Source organism: Salminus brasiliensis, chromosome 12 (genome assembly GCF_030463535.1).
Source record: "Salminus brasiliensis chromosome 12, fSalBra1.hap2, whole genome shotgun sequence".
NCBI lineage: Eukaryota > Metazoa > Chordata > Actinopteri > Characiformes > Bryconidae > Salminus > Salminus brasiliensis.
The window spans coordinates 34,208,881-34,227,139 of NC_132889.1; the positions used below are offsets into that span (position 1 = coordinate 34,208,881).

Sequence of the window (18,259 nt, forward strand, 5' to 3'; positions counted from 1 at the left end):
GCTTGGAGCTGCTTTTCAGGCATCAGGACCTGATTATGTCCTGCTTTCAGCTGTAAGACGGATGAATAAGCCCAGATTTTTTTTTTTTATCCGGTACTTTTATTATCTGGTATTCTAAACCTTCCTGATCCAATCTAAATCTCACAGTGACCTTGGCAGCGCACTGGTTGTCTATTCAGGAACAACAGCTTGTTTTATAAAGAGAGATTTATGAAGGCCTCTGAAAAAGGATGTGGACGCCTATCAGTCTGGAAACAGTTACAAAGCCATTTCATACAGTCAGAGCCGTACTGTCCAAATGAAAAAGAACTGGAACTGTTGTCAGTCTTCCCAGGAGTGGACGCCCTTCCAAAGTCTCCTCCCATGCAAGGGATGAAATCAGTAAGGAAGAGCCAGAGAACCGAAAAGCAGCAGAGATCCATGGCAGACTAGGACTGTGGAAATCACTGCTAATCAAGAGTAATATAAATAAATGTTCGTCTAGATTTTGCCAAGGCACGTTTAGAAGATCCTCCTGGGTTCTGGAACAATGTAATATGGGGCGATTTGTGTGTCTGGGCCCTGTTATGTCTGGCAAAGTCTTAACAGGGACGCTGTTAAAAGTTCATTTTTTATATAATAATTTATTTTTTAGAGAGATTTTTTTTTAGGTTGAAACAGGGGGGACCTTCAAGGAACCCTTTTCTAAATAAATAAATAAATACAACTTTTCCCTCCACAGTTTTAAATTGAAAAACCTCCATAAGAATCATTTTTTCATACTAGAAAGAACCTATTTTTAACTAGGAGGTTAGTGAAAACCTCTACCTGGACACTCTGCATTTAAAAAAACTAGTCCTCAAATGACCCCCATTGGATGTGTTGAATCTGTTTGCTCACATGCACACAACAATTAATAGTAATAATAATAAGAATTGCACAGAATATCATCATTTTAATTTCCAAAAAGAAAAAAAAGAAAAATCCCATGTTGCGTGATGGTCCAGCGGTGCTGCCTTTATTATTTAATTACATACAGTATTTATTATTGCACATTCAAGTTAGCTGTACAAACAATAGTGCAATTGACGATACACACGTAACATAGAGAAAAGTACCATCAGGCATAGAAATGACTTGAGCAGTAGAGTCACGGTCGCTCGTGCTGAGCGAGTTGAGTTGTGTTAGGTGTAGCGGGTTACTTTAAGACAGTGGGCAGAGCTGCCTGCAGCTGCTGATTGACACACGGACAGTGGCTTTGCTGGACAGTACAGGGTCGTCATGGCGTCCACAACCTGTGGTCAGGGTTGGGTTCGGAGGGGGCAGGCCCGGAGGATCGCACGCACCTGAAGTGTTTGTAAAAGAAACTTGAGGAACAGTTTGGCAGAAATGTCAGATTTGGGCTGATCTGATCTCAGCTCTTCTACCACTGAAGCTCAATCAGCCTGAAGGTCGGCTCCTTTAGTTCTGATGTGAAGGTATGAGGAGCTAGCTTAGCCAACAATGCCTCCAGCAATACGAGCCTTCACTTCATTTTAACTGGTAAAAACCTCAAATTAAGGATCTCTGAAATGCAGAAGAAAGGCTTACTGGTAGGAATTCTCATTCCAGTTATTAACTATGGATTTGGTGCTGGTAATAATTTCCAGATCTATAAAGCCATTCTGACGAGTCATATTATCAGGATGTAATTCAGACTTTCGCTTTACATGGAACCTCACTCTCCCTCATGTATAATCACATATAACAGTAAAACATTAAAAAATCTAAAAATCTATCTAGCTCCAGGCTTTTAACGGCAGGGTGGTGGGTTCAATACTTGGGGTTGGTAAGCTGCCACTGTTGGGCCCTTGAGCAAGGCCATTCACCCTCCCTGCCTTCCAGGTGCTGCAGTGATGGTTGCCTACACTGGGACACTACGCACCAGCACGGTGTGTGTTTGATCACTAGTGTGTGCGTGTGTGTGTGTGTGTGCGTGTGTGTGTGTGTTCACTGATGGATGGGTTTAAAGCTTATGGTGAATATGGGTGGCTTGTCTGTGATTCTGTAATAGCGAAAAGTCCATAAAGTTATCCATTAATTAATTCAGCATTAAAGATATGTGCCGTTTCCGATCTCTTAGATATGGACAGTTTAGGTTTTGACTTGAAAGATTAATGATATTAAAATATGAAAAATAGATATTTATAATAGTTTTTACTACAAAAAATGTAAAAAAAAATTTTCCAATGTAAAACAATGCTAACATGGACATGTTATCCTAACAATACGACTGTAGTCAGAATGAGAGAGAGACTCACCAAGCTGGTCAACTAGCATGACCACACTGATCGACTAGCAAGACCACACTGATCGACCAGCATGACTAAGCTAGACCACACTGATCGACCAGCAAGACCACACTGATCAACCAGCATGACTAAGCTAGACCACACTGATCAACCAGCAAGACCACACTGATCGACCAGCAAGACCACACTGATCGACCAGCAAGACCACACTGATCAACCAGCATGACTAAGCTAGACCACACTGATCGACCAGCAAGACCACACTGATCAACCAGCATGACTAAGCTAGACCACACTGATTAACCAGCATGCCCAGCAAGACCACACTGATTAACCAGCATGCCCAGCAAGACCACACTAATCGACCAGCATGACTGAAAAACATTCGCTATGCTGGTGAAGAGCTGGTTAGCATAGAACATGTTCTCGCCTGGATGATCAGCTTTTCGGCCACCTTGACTAGCGTAGACCAGCTTAGACCATCTGAAACCAGTGAGCTACCAGCAAAAGCTGGTCTTCAGCCAAATTTTTCTGCAATGACTTATTTGAGTAATTTTAGTTATAGAACAAATGGAGTTGTGTCTTGTATTGCTGGTAGCACAGTAGGCTAATACGGCTTGGCCTAGCAGCTGCTAACACCGTGGCCCCCACCTTATCCACTGTATAGTCTATTTGAGCTTACTCAACACAGACTGAGGCAATGAGCTGTGACGGGTACTGCGCTTTTAGGCACAACGGCAATTCCTAGTTATTAGCTTCACTCATTTGTTCGCTACGTTAAGCCTCATCGCTCCAGGACCAAACTAAAGAAGCCAAACTTCACATAACGAACTTGGCTTGTCTTGGCTGACTGACCACACCTAAGGGTTAAGGGTTAAGTATAATGGCATTGGCAGTTAGAGGGCGACAAATTAGCCCGGGCTTGCAAAGTGTGTAGGCTCGCAATCTGTGTGGTTAGCTAGCACTAGCTAGCAACGAGGGTTTTAGGCACAGGTGGCTACAGCTACAGTCTTCCTGAGGCACAGCTAGGGAACAAAGGCTAGCAGATATGCGAGGCTGGCTACATGGGTTTTATTGCCTAAGTGTGAGGTGTGTAGCAGGACTCCTACAAACAAAAGGGCTCAGACCCCGAGATATTTGGTCCATATGACATTTACTGTGCTGTTTGAGTGATCGGATAAACTGAAGACAATCGGGTGTGTGCCGTCAATCTGTTGACGTATCGCAGGCCTCTAAATGAGCAGTGCATGAACATTCAGCGACGGGCCAGAGCTAGGCATCATGACAATGGCTCCTCGAGGGCTTTGCCATGTTATTGAAATGAAGTAAAGTACATGTATAGGTCCTCAAAGAGATATAAAAACAAAGGTAAAAAGGACGAGTAGAAAACCAAAAAAAAAAAAAAAAAGCAACACTCGCTTCCACACAGAATTTCACACAACGGACATCCATAAATAAAACCTAACATACAGTAACAACATTATAAAAAAAATAATAATAATAATAAATGGGCAAAATAAAGGTACGCTCAGCAGATGAGAGACAGGTTATGAACAGGATCTGACCCTTTAGACATAAATTCTACATATACATGAGAAAGCTGAGCGACAGACCAAAACTGGGGCCTGGCTTCAGTCTGGACTCACCGTTATCACCATTAAACCAACGTTAAAGCAAAAGTTTAGCAAAAACACATGTACACACTTCAACCCCCCCCTTCAGGATGTGTTTGGTGTCCGAAGCTGGATTCTTTGGTTTTGCCCTGGAGCTCAGAGTTCGCAGTTGTCCCACATTACTTGCTATTACGTACACTGCATGTCCAAAAGCTGGTGGACACCCCTTCTAATGGATGCAGTCAGCTGGACCATTAAGCTGCACCCATTGCGGACACAGATAGACAGTCTAGTCCTTTTAGAGAAGCACTGCCAATAGAATAGGATTAGGTCTGATTAGAGCAGATAAACATGAACCTACTGCCACCTTGCTGCCTAATCTAATGTCAGGTATGGGCTATAGAGAGGTGTAACCCCAACCCCCAACCCCCCCACCACTGGATGGTGGTGATCCATCCAGTACTTTTGGGATGAGGTGGGCATAGGGTGATCGTCCAACATCCTGACCTCACTAATGCTCTTGTCGCTTAATGCAATCAAATCCTCACAGCAATGCACCTCCAAATATAGAAAGCCTTCTTCCCTGGACAGTTACTCCCTTAATTAATACCCTTGATTATGGAGGAAACCATGAAGTTCGCCTCCAGCTAGCCTGATGCTAATCAATAGCGCTAAGCTACCATTCACTGTGCTTACATTTACATTTACTGCATTGGGTTGATGCTCTTATCCAGGGCTGAATACACTTGAATCAGGCAGGAGAAAGTACTGCTAGGAGTCTCTCCCAAGTCCTGCCTTATTGGTGTAGTGTAATTTGCTTGCCTAGCTGGGAATTGAGGGCTAGTCTGCTACGGGGGGGCGGTGTTGTTATCCGCTACACGACACCACACCACACCAAGGCTCGGCTAGCCCTGTAGAGCCAGTACGAGGCTTAAGAAGCAAACTTCAGACACCAAACAAGCCCTTGCTGGTTGACCACAAGAAGTGAGGGGGGGGGGGCAACTGCAGAAAATTGACTTTTGGCCAAATATTCCTGGTTGAAAGAAGAAGAAGAGGGCGTGTTGAAGCGTGGCTCTTACTGGGTTACCGGAGCTGCGTTGTCCAAAACATTCCCAGCACAACAATCACTGTTATACAGGAGACGCTACACACCGCCTTTAACTGTATTAACAGATGACTGGGCTGAGGAGCGGTCCTGACAGGGGGCGGGGGGCAGCCCAGGTCAGGCAGCAGCACCTGGTGTGGCTGGCTGGGAGCGTCTCACGACATACAAAGCAAAAACACTTCGCTAAAGAAAAGACAAAGTCAAAGAAGCTGAAGAAGCTAAAGATCCTTTGGTTTCTGTTGAACAGCTTTTGAATATTCCATTCGTTCTTTGTCTCACACACACACACACACACACACACACTCACAGTCAGTTGGAGTTCTCTGAAGGAGTCATTTCTGTGTCCATGAGGCATAAAGGAGCGACTTGTGTCTGTTAGTAGTTCAAGTTCACATAAGGCCTTCTGTGCACAAGGGAGGCCAAGAGAGAGAGAGAGTATGTGTGTGTGTGTGTGTGTGTGTATGTGTGTGTGTGTGTGTTGTTTTGTCGTCATTCCTCCAGCTTTATTTAAGCGAGGTCCTTCCTCTCTCTCTCTCCTTATATATGTATGTATAGATATATAGATACATATATAGACATATGTACTAGTGTGTGTGTGTGTGTGTGTGTAAGTGTGTGTGTGTATATATATCCCAGCTGGATTCAGAAGGTTGTCAGTCCCGACCCCGTCTCCTTTTCTTCTTTCAGACTGCGTTCCCTCTTTCCACCCTCTTTCGCTTTCTCCATTTTTTCCCTCCTTCTGGATGCAGGGAGTAAACAGGGTTCTCTTTGTCCGGTTCTCAGAGTTCTCTCAGCACAGGCTCACACAGGCAATCAGTCAGGGTAGCTTTCTTTTTATGTATGTGTGTGTGTGTGTGTGTGAGTATGTGTGTGTGTGTGTTTGTGTCTTCACACCGGATGAGAGGGCAGTTCTAGCAGGGAGGGGCGGAGCTTGGGGGTGGTTTCCATGGTGATGCAGTCATCCTTGCCCAGCTGGCGTCGGGTGGCACTGAAGTAGGCATTCATCAGCTGCATGATCTCAGTCAGCTGAGAGAGAGAGAGAGAGAGAGAGGGGAAGGGGGCGAGAGAGACGAGGTCAGAGTGTTAGCCGAAAAGTTTCTGAGAAACGGTTCTGGATGTTCAGCACACTCCAGAGCACGCATGCACACACACACACACACACACACACACAGTCAGAGAGACTGACTGAATACAGTACTGTAATACTGCAGCTGTTGGCTGAGATTGGCGGAGACACTGACCTCTTCAAGCTCCGCCCACTCAAACATTCATACTTTCACTACTGTCGCAAGGTCGGGCGAGCTACACTACATGGACAAAAGTATTGGGACGCTTGCTCAATTCATGGTTTATCCTGCTTCTGTTGGAGGAACTGTCTCTACTGTCCAGGGAAGAAAGCTTTCTACTAGATGTTGGAGGAGCACAGCTGTGAGAATTTGATTGCATATGGCCACAAGAGTGTTAGTGAGGTCAGGATGTTGGATAATCACCACCCCCCCACCCCCCCACCTCATCCCCAACTCCTCAACTCATCCCAAAGGTACTGGATGGAGCACCAACCACCTTTCCACTGCTCCACAGCTCAATGCTGGGGGGCTTTATACCCCTCTAGCGTGGGCTAAATGGGCTATCAGTTCTGCCTACCTTGGAGGTCTCGAACAGCAGATCTCGGTCGCCGGCGGTGATTCTGAAGGTGTTGCTGTCGGAGACGCCATAAGAGCAGATCTGAGCGATGGGGAGACACTCCAGAGCCTCCGCTTCACCCTGTTTGTACAGAGACACGCAGGATGCTGCTACACCCAGCCACAAGCGCTGAGAGAAGCTGCCTGTAGAACTCTGGGGCAGAGAGAGCGAGAGCGAGAGAGAGAGAGAGAGAGAGAGAGAGAGAGACATTACATTGTTACATTAGCCTCATAGCGCTAAACTAAGCAAAGAAGGAAATCCTACATCCCAGAGCACAACGTTGAGGGGATAAGAGGTCACATGACTCACTATGTAGAAGTCCACCTCGTAGAGCGTGCAGCCGAACCCTGACCACTGGCGTGCGATGGTGAGGTAAGCAGCCATGCTGTCTCGCCGGCTGTAGCCGCTCAGGGCTTTCCAGCGCTCCAGGATGGTGGCGGTGGTCAGGGCGGCCTCCTCTCTGAGCCGCGCCCGCAGCCTCTGGTCCTGCTCCTCACGCCGCTTATGGCCCCACAGAGCCCCCGCCAGCAGCCCCGCGGGGAAGGGCGGGGGGCAGCCCGGGGGTTCCGCCGGGGTCAACAGGGCTCGGGCCTCCAGAACCCGTGCTGGGAAAACCTGCTCCAGTGCAGGAAACGGAGCCAGAGCACTGTAATCACCCTGCACAGCCTGCAGCCTCAGAGCGGCCAGAGACAGCAGGTCATCCTCACACGCAGGCAACTGACCACGCACCACCATCTCATGACACTGAGAGAGAGAGAGAGAGAGAGAGAGAGAGAGAGATGAGTTCCTGTATTGATATTATGTATTCCCTTCATTCACTCTACACTGATCAGCCATAACATTAAAACCATCCTGCAAAACATACAGATCCCCTGGCTCACACTTAAGATGAAAGTGTTTTAAAAGGTGGCTGCTATGGCATTTATAGATGGTTGCTAGGGGGTCACAGGTGGTTGCTATATTGTTGGTAAGTAGTTGCAAGATTGGTGCTATAGTGTTGCTAGTGTGCTGTTAGGTAGTTGCTACGTAGCTACTATGGTGTTGCTAGATGGTTGCTATGGTCTTGCTAGGTGCTTGTTAGATGGCTGCTAGGTAGTCACAGGTGGCTGCTACAGTGTTGCTAAGTGGCTGCAAGATTTGTGCAACTGTGTTCTTGCTTACTGGTTCTAGGGTGTTGTTAGGTGGTTGCCATGGTATTGCTAAGATGTTGCTATGGTGTTTTATATGGTTGCACTGGTTGCACTAGGGAATCACAGGAGGTTGCTATGGTGCTGCTAAGTGGTTGCAAGATTAGGGCAAGATTTGTGCCATAGTGTTTCTAGTGTGCTGTTAGTTAGTTGCTAGGTGGTTACTATGGTGTTACCAGGTATTGATATAAGTGATTGCAAAAAAGTAATGTAGTGTTGCTAGATGCTTGTTCTGAAATTGCTTAGTGGTTGCTAGTTTTCTGTTTCGTGGTTGCTAGGTGGTTGCTATGGCGTTTTTTGATGGCAGGCAGGCAGTTGCTATAGTGTTGTTAAGTGGTTGCTAAGTTGCTAAATAGGTGCTAGTGTGCCTAGGTGGCTGTTATGGTATCCCAGGAGGTTGCTATGGTGCAGCTAAGTGATCGCTCGGTGGTTGCTATGGTATGCAAAGTGGTTGCTATGGAGTTGCTTAGGGAACGCTAGGTGGTCGCTATGACGTTGCTCAGTGGTTGCTAGGCAGTTGTCATGGTATACCAGGTGGTTGCTAGGGTGCAGCCATGTGGTTGCTTGGGTGTTACTAGTGTATTTATATCATCATGACATAAACAACCTTTGCGCTCAGTAAGATAACCTGCAACCGCACGTCTGATCAGGACAGCAGATCGGATTTACCTGCTCGTAGAGGAAGAGATATTCGATGCTGTCGGTGCTGATGTTCTCCGTGTCCAGAAGGCAGTAGAGCTTAAAGCACAACCTCCACTCAGAGTCCGGCTCCTTCACCGAGAGGCTGACCGACAGAGAACAGGAATAGCTGTTCAGCATTTATTACAGATCACAGCAGCGGCCCATTTTAACCCCCCGAACCGTCATCATCTTCATCTTCATCTTCTGTAGCTCCTCTGTAAACTCATGACCCAGTGAAGCTCACAGAGGAAGGGAAAGACCCGGCAATCTGTCCCTAAACACACTCCTAATTACACCCTCACCAACACCATGTACAACACACACACACACACACACACACACACACTTCCCTGTGTGCCCTTAATGCTGACACACTGAGCTTTTTTGTGCTGTGTGTGCACTTTTGTGTGTGTGTGTCTTGTTGTCTGAGAGCATGTGAGGGTGTGTATGTGTCCCTGAACAACTGAAATTCTGGGAAAAACCTCACAAAACACACACACGCGCACACACACACGCGCACACACACACGCGCACACACACACGCGCACACACACACACACACAAGCATTTCCGAGAATTAAACAGATGCCTTTTATTCCAGCTGGTTTGCTTATCTCTCTTCCTTTGCTGTCCACACCAATCACAGCCAATGACATCAGCCTCACCCTGAGAGCGTCAATATAGAGACGACTCCATGTCGGTGTGTGTGTGTGTGTGTGTGTGTGTGTGTGTGTGTCTGTTCAGGTTCTGTGCAATCAGTGTATTTTTGTTTTCTACGTGGTCCCTCATAGGTCTGGACACTGGGTCTCAGCAGTGTGTGCAGGTATTTGATGCCATCTGTTCATACACAAATGAGCCAAAACATTATGACTAGGCAGTTGATAGGCTGGTTTTATGTGGTCAATAGGCTGGTTTTTGCTATGTGTTGGTTGCTATGGTGTTGCTAGGTAGTTGCTTGATGGACATTTCATTGTAGCTGCTATTTTGTTGCTCAGTAACTGCTAGGGTGTTGCTATGGTGTCCCGGGTGGTTCATATGTGTTTACGCTAAGCTCTGCAGAGCTGTGGCTCGGGGGAGAGGACCCAGTTGAACACCCCTGGCTCTGTTTGTTGGATGTGAGCGATAAACATACAATCCGCTTGTCGCTCGAGGACGTCCCTGAGGACGCTGGTCTAACTGTCAAGTTGGGATACTTACTTTTCAAATCTGGTGATGACATCAGCGATGATGGTGCCACCTCCGATAACCCTTTCCCAGCATGCTTTCTGCTCAAAGAGAGCAAAGGTGTTGGGGCTGTCCTGCAGACCTAAACGCTCAGCCATCTTCTTCACCACCTGGGGAGAGAGAAGACAGAGCGAGAGAGAAGAGCAGTTAGTCAAACATCAGAAATAAACTACATGTCCAAAAGTATGTGGACACCCCTTCTAATGAATGCATCCAGCCACTTTAAGCTGCATTCATATATGACACAGATGTGCAAATGCACATACACAGCTTGTATAGTCATTGTAGAGAAGTACTGCCAATAGAATAGGACTCTCTAGAGCAGACTGACATGAACCTATTGGCACCATGCTGCCTAATGCCAGGCATAGGCTATAGAGGGGTATAAAGCCCCCCAGTATTGAGCTGTGGAGCAGTGGAAGAACTGTGTTCTCTGGAATGATGGTTGGTGCTCCATCCAATACTTCTGGGAACATCCTGACCTTAATAATGCTCTTGTCACTGAATACAATCAAATCCTCAGCGCAATGCTCTCCAAAATCTAGTAGAAAGCCTTCTTCCCTGGATAAACTCATTTTTAATACCCTTGATTTTGGAAGAAACAAGGAATGAGCAGCTGTCCCAATACTTTTTTTTCCAAATAGTGTATGTGTCGTGCATGTGTGTGTGTACCTCATTAGCAGTAGTGTGTGAGCTGATGGCTATCCTGCAGCTTCCCGGTCCTGGGTAGTGGACGTTACACAGCATCTCCTGGCGGCCCATCAGGCCCTGGATCTCTTCCCAGGATGGAACACACTCACGGCAACGTGTCTTCTCCAGAGCCTGAGCGATGAACCAGGCGTAACTCTCCACCTCCGAGTCCACACACACACTCTGGACCCTGAGACACCCAAAACAGGAGCATTCCATGTGAGAATTGCTACTGTTGGCTCCTGGGCTCCTCCTACAGCTGGGGAGTGTAATTCACTATTACTCCACTGCAGTAAATACAGATCACGCTTTGAGCGCCCCCCGCTCGGACAGCTGTACACATGCATCTGTGTGTGTGTGTGTGTGTGTGTGTGTATGAGTGCAATACCTCTTCAGGTGAAAGCGCAGGTATCTGAGCACACTGCTGCTGGGCAGGAAGGTGCAGCTCATGCAGGTCAGCAGCTGCCAGTATCGAAGCCGTGGGTTGGGCTGCGTCTGCGTTTGTGTGTGCGCGTGTGTGACGCTGGTCTGCTTGATGGTCTGGCAGTAGAGCTCGTCGCGTAGCGGCCGTAGGTCCAGGCCGGTCTGTAGGATGCCCTGTATGAGAGGAACAGGCTCTGGTGCCGACTCCAGCTGCTGCAGGCAGTTGAACAATCTCACCGCCTCCTCACGCACTGACGTGTAGCCTTTACCTGCCATATCTAAACACACACACACACACACACACACACACACATATATATACTGAGTTGAGCCTGATTAAATACTCTGTAAAATGTTTTTAGTCTGTGGCTCCTCCCTGTTTATTCCCATCTGCAGGTTAGAACTGCTTCTTAGATGAGGGGAGGCCTTCCTATTCACACTCCTGATCATGGGGGACTGTGATGTTGATGGAGTTTGAACCCATGACCTCCAGTTGCTTCACAAGCAGGCAGTTAGACAGTAAGGTAAATTTACTCAGAACTGTGTCTGAATGTAGTGGAATTTCACAGCTCTAGACCGGCCCTACGGCCTAACTGCTGCTCATCAAGTGTGTTAGGAAATCATCAGTTCAAACTGAGAGGGGTGCTAACCTGCAGATGGGTATATGTAAACAGATTGGGGGGGGGGCACTTCACAGTTGTTATATATATATACCATATAATATGAATAAGTGTGTGTGTGTGCGTTACTTACGTGTGTGGTCCAGGCTGCCGTAGGGGAAAGGCAGCAGAGGGGCGTAGAGCGGACTCTGTGTGTAAGTGAGGATGGGGTTGTGCTGGTAGATGTGCTCCACAACCTCAGGATTAAACTTATTCTCCTACAGAGAGAGAGAGAGAGAGAGAGAGAGATAGATAGAGAGAGAGCAAGAGCAAGGTGGTAGAGAGAGTAATAGATAGAGAAAGAGAGATAGAGACAATGAGAGAGAGAGACAGTGAGAGAGGGACATGTAGATAGTAGAGAGAGATAGAATAGAGAGAGAGAGAGAGAGAGAGAGAGAGATAATAAAGAAAGATAAAAAGAGAGAAAGACAATGAGAGAGAGAGACAGGTAGTAGAGACAAAGATAGCAGAGAGAAAGATGGTAGATGTGTGTGTGAGATAGCAGATTGAGAGGCAGAGAGACATTGGAGATCAGAGAGAAAGAGAGAGAGAGAGAGAGAGAGAGAGAGATAGCAGAGAAAGAATGTGTGAGAGACAGAGAGACAGTAGATGCGTAGAGACATATATATAGGTATTGAGAGGAAGAGAGAGAGAGAGATGGTAGAGAGAGTAATTGATAGAGAAAAAGAGATAGAGAGAGAGAGAGAGAGAGAGAGAGAGAGAATGAGAGAGAGAGGGACAGATAGTAAAGAGAGATAAAGAAAGAGAAAAACAATGAGACAGAGAGAGAGAGAGAGAGAGTAGTAGAGACAAAGATAGTAGAGAGAGAAAGATGGTAGATAGAAAGAGAATGTGTGAGAGATGGTAGAGCGAGAGAGAGAGATGGTAGAGCGAGAGAGAGAGAGAGAGAGAGAGAGAGAGAGAGAGAGAGAGATGAATTTCTTTGCCTAAAGCCAGCATTCATCCACGCCAAAATTAAACAAGGTTTTCCCAAGCTTCTGTGTGTGTGCGTGTGAGAGAGAGAGAGAGAGAGAGAGAGAGAGAGAGTGTGTGTGTATGGGGAAGTAAAGCACTCCAGCTGAACTTAAACATGGACCCGCTGACCCCTCCACCCCCCCAGTGTCCCTGGCTGAGCTGATGAGGGACATGTGTGTTTAAGTTTGTTTGTGTGTGTATTTGGATGCGAGTGTTTTCCTGATGTGTGTGTGTGTGTGTGTGTGTGTGTGCACAGGGTGAGTGAGGTCAGTCCGAGTCTCTGCTGTGGAATGCGGGTCAGTATCTGTGCTGGTGGCTGATGTTTAACTGCAGTTTCTGTGACCGACTGGATCAGGATTTTGAGGCCAATTCAATCTCCCACAATGCCCTGCTCATTTCTAGTGAACAGCATAGCTCACATGAGCCGAACGTGGACCAGAATGCATTGCGAGTCTTTTTGTTACTCATATAAGCGAGCGATAGTTAGGGGAGTGGAGGCGTACGTGTGTTGTTACTGGGACCCAGTTGGGCTTCCCATTGCTACAGCTGACCTCCCATCTAGACCCTTATGTATGTGCAGTGTCCAACACAGATGGGGCCCATGTTCAAGCCTTCCTGGTCCCATGACTGACCCTGGTGGGCTTTCATATGTGGGGCCAACATGGAACCCATGGACAAAACCCTCTGGTTTCCAGTTGGGCATGAACCTACTGGCACCATGCTGCCTAATGCCAGGCGTGGGCTAGAGGGGTATCAAGCCCCCCAGTCCTGAGCTGTGGAGCAGTGGAACTACTGTGTTCTCTGGAGTGATGGTTGGTGGTGCTCCACTCAATACTTTTGGGCGGAGTTGGGGGGTCAGGAATGAGGTGAGGTGGTGATCATCCTGACCATCCTGACCTCAGTAACGCTCTTTGCACTGAATGCAATCAAATCCTCACAGCAATGCTCCAAGCCTTTCCATGCCAGCTCTGTCATGCTAAGTGATTGGAGAGAGGGAGGAGGGCGTTCCTACCCAGGGAGGGAGGACGAGAATCGATCACTGAAGGATCACTGAACCTGCAATCTCCTGCCTGTAGGCCCAGCGCTTAGACAGCTGCGCCACATCCTATTTATTTCCATGGAGAGCTCTGCTGGACCCCACTGCCGATTCGATTAGCCGACTCACTGAACAGTCGCTCGTTAGTCAATAATAGAAAGGACTCTTAGCTGCAGCCTGACTTTTTTAGTATTTGGTCTGCCTGTCTCTCTTGTCTGACGGTGTAGCCGCCTGGTGGTCTGCCTGTCTGTCTGTCTGTGGTCTGAGACGAATTCCTCAGAGTTCTGTGGGATAGCAACCAACAGCCTATTAATAAAGAGCATCCCTAGAGCTGCTGCATTACATCATAACAGCACGAGGCTATTCTGAAAAGTCACACACTGCTCTGGACGGAGAGAGAGAGAAGGCACGAGTTATTTACAGAGGGAAGTGATACCACAGCAGCACTGCTATTAGTGCAGTATCACTGACCAGCATACTACTAATATTATGGCGGGGGGAGACGGGGGTGACCACGGGAAGATGGACGGTGCGTTTCTCACTTCGCTGGCTTATATTAGGAGCCCGGTTTGTGTGTTCAAATGAGTGTGTGTGTGTAGCGTATGTGCATGAGTGAACATAATGGACGCATTATTAATACATAGGCACTTACACTGTTTGGACAAAAGTATTGGGACACCTGCTCATTCACAATTTCTAACGAAATCAAGGGTTTTTAAAAAATAAATAAATAACTGTCTCTTCTGTCCAGGCAAGGGTTTTTTTAAGGCTACATGTTGGAGAGCAAGCATTGCTGTGAGGATTTGATTGCATTCAGTCCTAAGAGCATTAGTCCGGATTTTGGATGACCACCGCCCCAGTTTGCCTTCTCAAAAGTATTGGATGGAGCAACACCATCATTCCAGAGACTACAGCCCAACTCTGTGTAACTGATTGTATTATCTAGAAGGGGTGTGTGTCTACAAACATTTGGACATTTAGTGTACACACACACACACACACACACTATACATACACACTATATTACATAGAGGTACTTACATTGAAATGTTGCACATGTTGAACAGTTGTTTGTATGTGTGTGTGTATGTGTGTGTGTGTGTTTTCTCACCTCTATGTCCCGTATTAGTAGCTGTGTTGGCGTCTCCACTGGTGCTTTGCTGTCGATGACCTTCTGCACTGCACACGCCCAGTGCACCGCCTCATTAAAGTGTTTAGTGAAAAGCTTATAGCAGTGTTTCCGCCCATATACCGTCAGACCCCAGTAACCTAATCAGCACACACACAAACACACACACACACACACAAACACACACAAACACACACACATACATGCATTTACATTAACAGATCATTGATAATAAAGCAATACTACACGAGAGGGAGTGCAATAATGTGAGATATAGGCAGTGGTGGCTGCGGTCGTAGGCACAAGGATATTATATATATATATATAATGATATTATAGCACGAACCTCAAGCATATTATTGGGATTATCCCACAGTTCTGTTATCGCTGTTTTTTTTTCTTTTACGATAAAAAAGTATATCAACAAGTTTATCACCACTCCGCGAGATATAGTCCCATTCTATCAGTCCCCCCACCGCTAACACAACGCCGTCAGACTGTGTCCTTCAAAAACACCCCTAGGACCATTCACGCACCTCTATACGGGTGCGATTTGCGCCTCAGTTAGCTGGACTTTCCTGGCTACACATCGATCTCCATGGTCCGTCGGTTCTTTGGTATTTCGTCTGGATCGCTGTCGAGTCCAGCTTTCCTTTAACTTCAGCAGATAAGCGCTTGGCTCATTCGCGGTTCGGCCGCCGCTTTCCCTCCCAACAAACGCTGCAGCCGTGCTGGAGAGTGTATTGACTAAAGGGGGGCGTGTCCCAGCGGGAACGTGACTCCAGTGTATACCCTCTTTACCCTTTTTTTTAATTCACAATTTAATACATCATTTCCTCAAATACACGCAAGCCTGAGCCGTGATTTGCGTACTTTTGGGAGGAACTGTGTCGAATTCCTTCGTATTGAAATCTTTCGAGGAAAATCCCCGAACACAGTCTGGGAACTACTGAGGGTGTGGTGGATGAGCGGGATGTACGGTTGTGTGCACCAGCAGAATGCTGGCCATCAAAGCACACAAACACACACACACACACACACACTTACTTCACACACTCATCCGTGCGCCAGTATGACTAAGCCACTTTGGTCTCCCGTTGGCTCCAGACAACAATGGCCATCAATCTGGCCATCTTAATTTCTCTTTCATTTCTCTCCTTCCAGACAGTCGCTCGTCCCTCTGACTCAACTGCAGTGTGTTCCCGCATGAAAGGAACGAATGAGTCCCATTACTCACCAAAGCCCAGAGTCCAAAGCCCCCTCTGTTCTACTCTGCGCTCCAGTGCAGCTCTTATTATGGGCTTAAAGCGACAGTCTGGCACAAGTTCAAGTGTACACAGTTTTACGCCAAACCCAACTACCCCGAATGTAGTCGATCAGCTGAGAACACTGGGGCACACAGGTTTCCTCATTAGCCGCACAGCTCCAGAAAAACTAACTGGACACATTTTGAGGCTGGTTAAGCCTGCAGTTAGCACCATGCTAATCGGTGTACATAAGTTTCTATTACTTTTTAGCTACATTAGCCTCATTGCTCCAGAAATAAACTAATTAGACACATTTTGGGGCCGGTTAAGCCTGTAGTTAGCACCATGCTAATCGGTGTACATAAGTCTCTTTTACTATTTTTTTACATTAGCCTCACAGCTCCAGAAATAAACTAATTAGACACATTTTGAGGCTGGTTAAGCCTGCAGTTAGCACCATGCTAATGGGTGTATATAGGTTTCTATTACATTTTAGCTACATTAGCCCCATAGCACCAGAAATAAACTAATTAGAAACATCTTGAGGCCTGTTAAGGCTGCAGTTAGCACCATGCTAATTGGTGTACATATGTTTCTATTAATATTTAGCTACATTAGCCTCATAGCTCCAAAAATAAACACATATTGAGGCTGGTTAAGCCTGCAGTTAGCACCATGCTAATTGGTGTACATAGGTTTCTGTTACTATTTAGCTACATTAGCCCCATAGCACCAGAAATAAACTAACTAGACACATTTTAAGGCTGGTTAAGCCTGCAGTTAGCACCATGCTAATTGGTGTACATAGGTTTGTGTGTATGTGTGTGTGTGTTGGTACCTGTCTGTTTGTAGGTGTGTTTATCAGGCCACAGTACGGAGCAGAGGGAGGTCAGTACAAGCATGCTCAGCCTGCGGGCGTCTTTCTCCGGGCCGCTGTAGCAGTCCAGAGAGTCGGCGGTCAGCGTGAACCAGAACCTCCTCTGTCTGAGCCAACCTCCCGACACCTCACGCAGCAACCAGCCTGCACACACACACACACACACACACACACACACATATAAATCAAAACAAGGCATACAGTAAGACAACAACAGACCTGAACAGCACACCAACAGCACACGCCGCTGGGGTTGTGGTCTGGAAACCTGTCAGAGAATCTGGAAACTATGGAAACTATGGAAACTATGGCAAGCAGATCTGGCAGATGTGGCATTTATATTCACACAGGCCCACAAACATCATCGCCGTCCTGTAAAGAAGCGTGTGAATCCAGCCGCCTGACGATGAGACGTTAGTCAGGGCTTATGCATGTGTTATAAAGCCTCTACGGAGCTTGTCCTTGAACCAAAGAGCACACAGTCAGTAGCTCATACTGGTTAATGCAGGGTGCCACTGAGGTCACACACACACACACACACACACACAAACACACAACGTCCAGTCAGCTGGAGTAAACAGCAGCGCAGTGTGGGAAAAGCTGCTCTGTGGAAAAAAATCTTCAGCTATTTAAACCAGGGAAAGAGAAAAGGCATGACGCTGATCCTGCGTCAGCGCTCTGTAGATGTGAACCACCTGCTTCTTCTGCCCAGCGTGTGCCCGAGAGTCAGTTTGTCAGTATGCCTGTGTAAGTGTGTGTGTGTGTGTGTGTGTGTGTGTGTGAGAGAGAGAGAGAGAGAAATGATGAAGCTCTTTTGTTACTGACTGAGTTTACAGCAATGTTCAAACACTGTTAACCCCTAAAACTCCCAAACAGCATTATTCATAATCAATACTGAATAATTCATACTGGATACTGAATACTTCATAATCAATACTGAATAATTCATAATCAATACAGAATAAGTCATACTGGATACTGAATACTTCATAATCAATACTGAATAATTCATAATCATTATGGAATAATTCATACTGGATACTGAATACTTCATAATCAATACTGAATAAGTCATACTGGATACTGAATACTTCATAATCAATACTGAATAATTCATAATCATTATGGAATAATTCATACTGGATACTGAATACTTCATAATCAATACTGAATAATTCATAATCAATACGGAATAATTCATACTGGATACTGAATACTTTATAATCAATACTGAATCATTCATACTGGATACTGAATACTTCATAATCAATAATTAATTGCAGATACTGCTTAATTCATAGAAGTTATGGTATATATGAAAGTGGATATTGAATCATTCATACCGGATACTGAATCATTCATATTGTATACAGAATCATTCATAGCAGACACTGAATAATTCACAGTGGATACTGCATAATTCATTATCAATACTGAATTATTCATAAAGGATTCTGAAA

General features: G+C 46.2%; 1 protein-coding gene across 1 annotated transcript in view; it reads right to left on the reverse strand.

Moving 5' to 3' along the window:
- Window positions 1-975: 975 nt before the first annotated feature.
- The window catches only part of plekhh3 (pleckstrin homology, MyTH4 and FERM domain containing H3), a 26,535-nt gene continuing 9,251 nt past the window's right edge, over window positions 976-18,259 (reverse strand). Inside the window, exons 3-12 of the mRNA XM_072693034.1 lie at window positions 16,761-16,943; window positions 14,658-14,815; window positions 11,630-11,753; window positions 10,842-11,154; window positions 10,436-10,643; window positions 9,737-9,873; window positions 8,528-8,642; window positions 6,981-7,415; window positions 6,633-6,824; window positions 976-6,014 (exon numbers count right to left, since the gene is read on the reverse strand). Coding sequence (XP_072549135.1) covers window positions 5,877-6,014; window positions 6,633-6,824; window positions 6,981-7,415; window positions 8,528-8,642; window positions 9,737-9,873; window positions 10,436-10,643; window positions 10,842-11,154; window positions 11,630-11,753; window positions 14,658-14,815; window positions 16,761-16,943 — 2,003 coding nt within the window. The 3' untranslated portion in view covers window positions 976-5,876. The remainder of the gene's footprint in view (window positions 6,015-6,632; window positions 6,825-6,980; window positions 7,416-8,527; window positions 8,643-9,736; window positions 9,874-10,435; window positions 10,644-10,841; window positions 11,155-11,629; window positions 11,754-14,657; window positions 14,816-16,760; window positions 16,944-18,259) is intronic.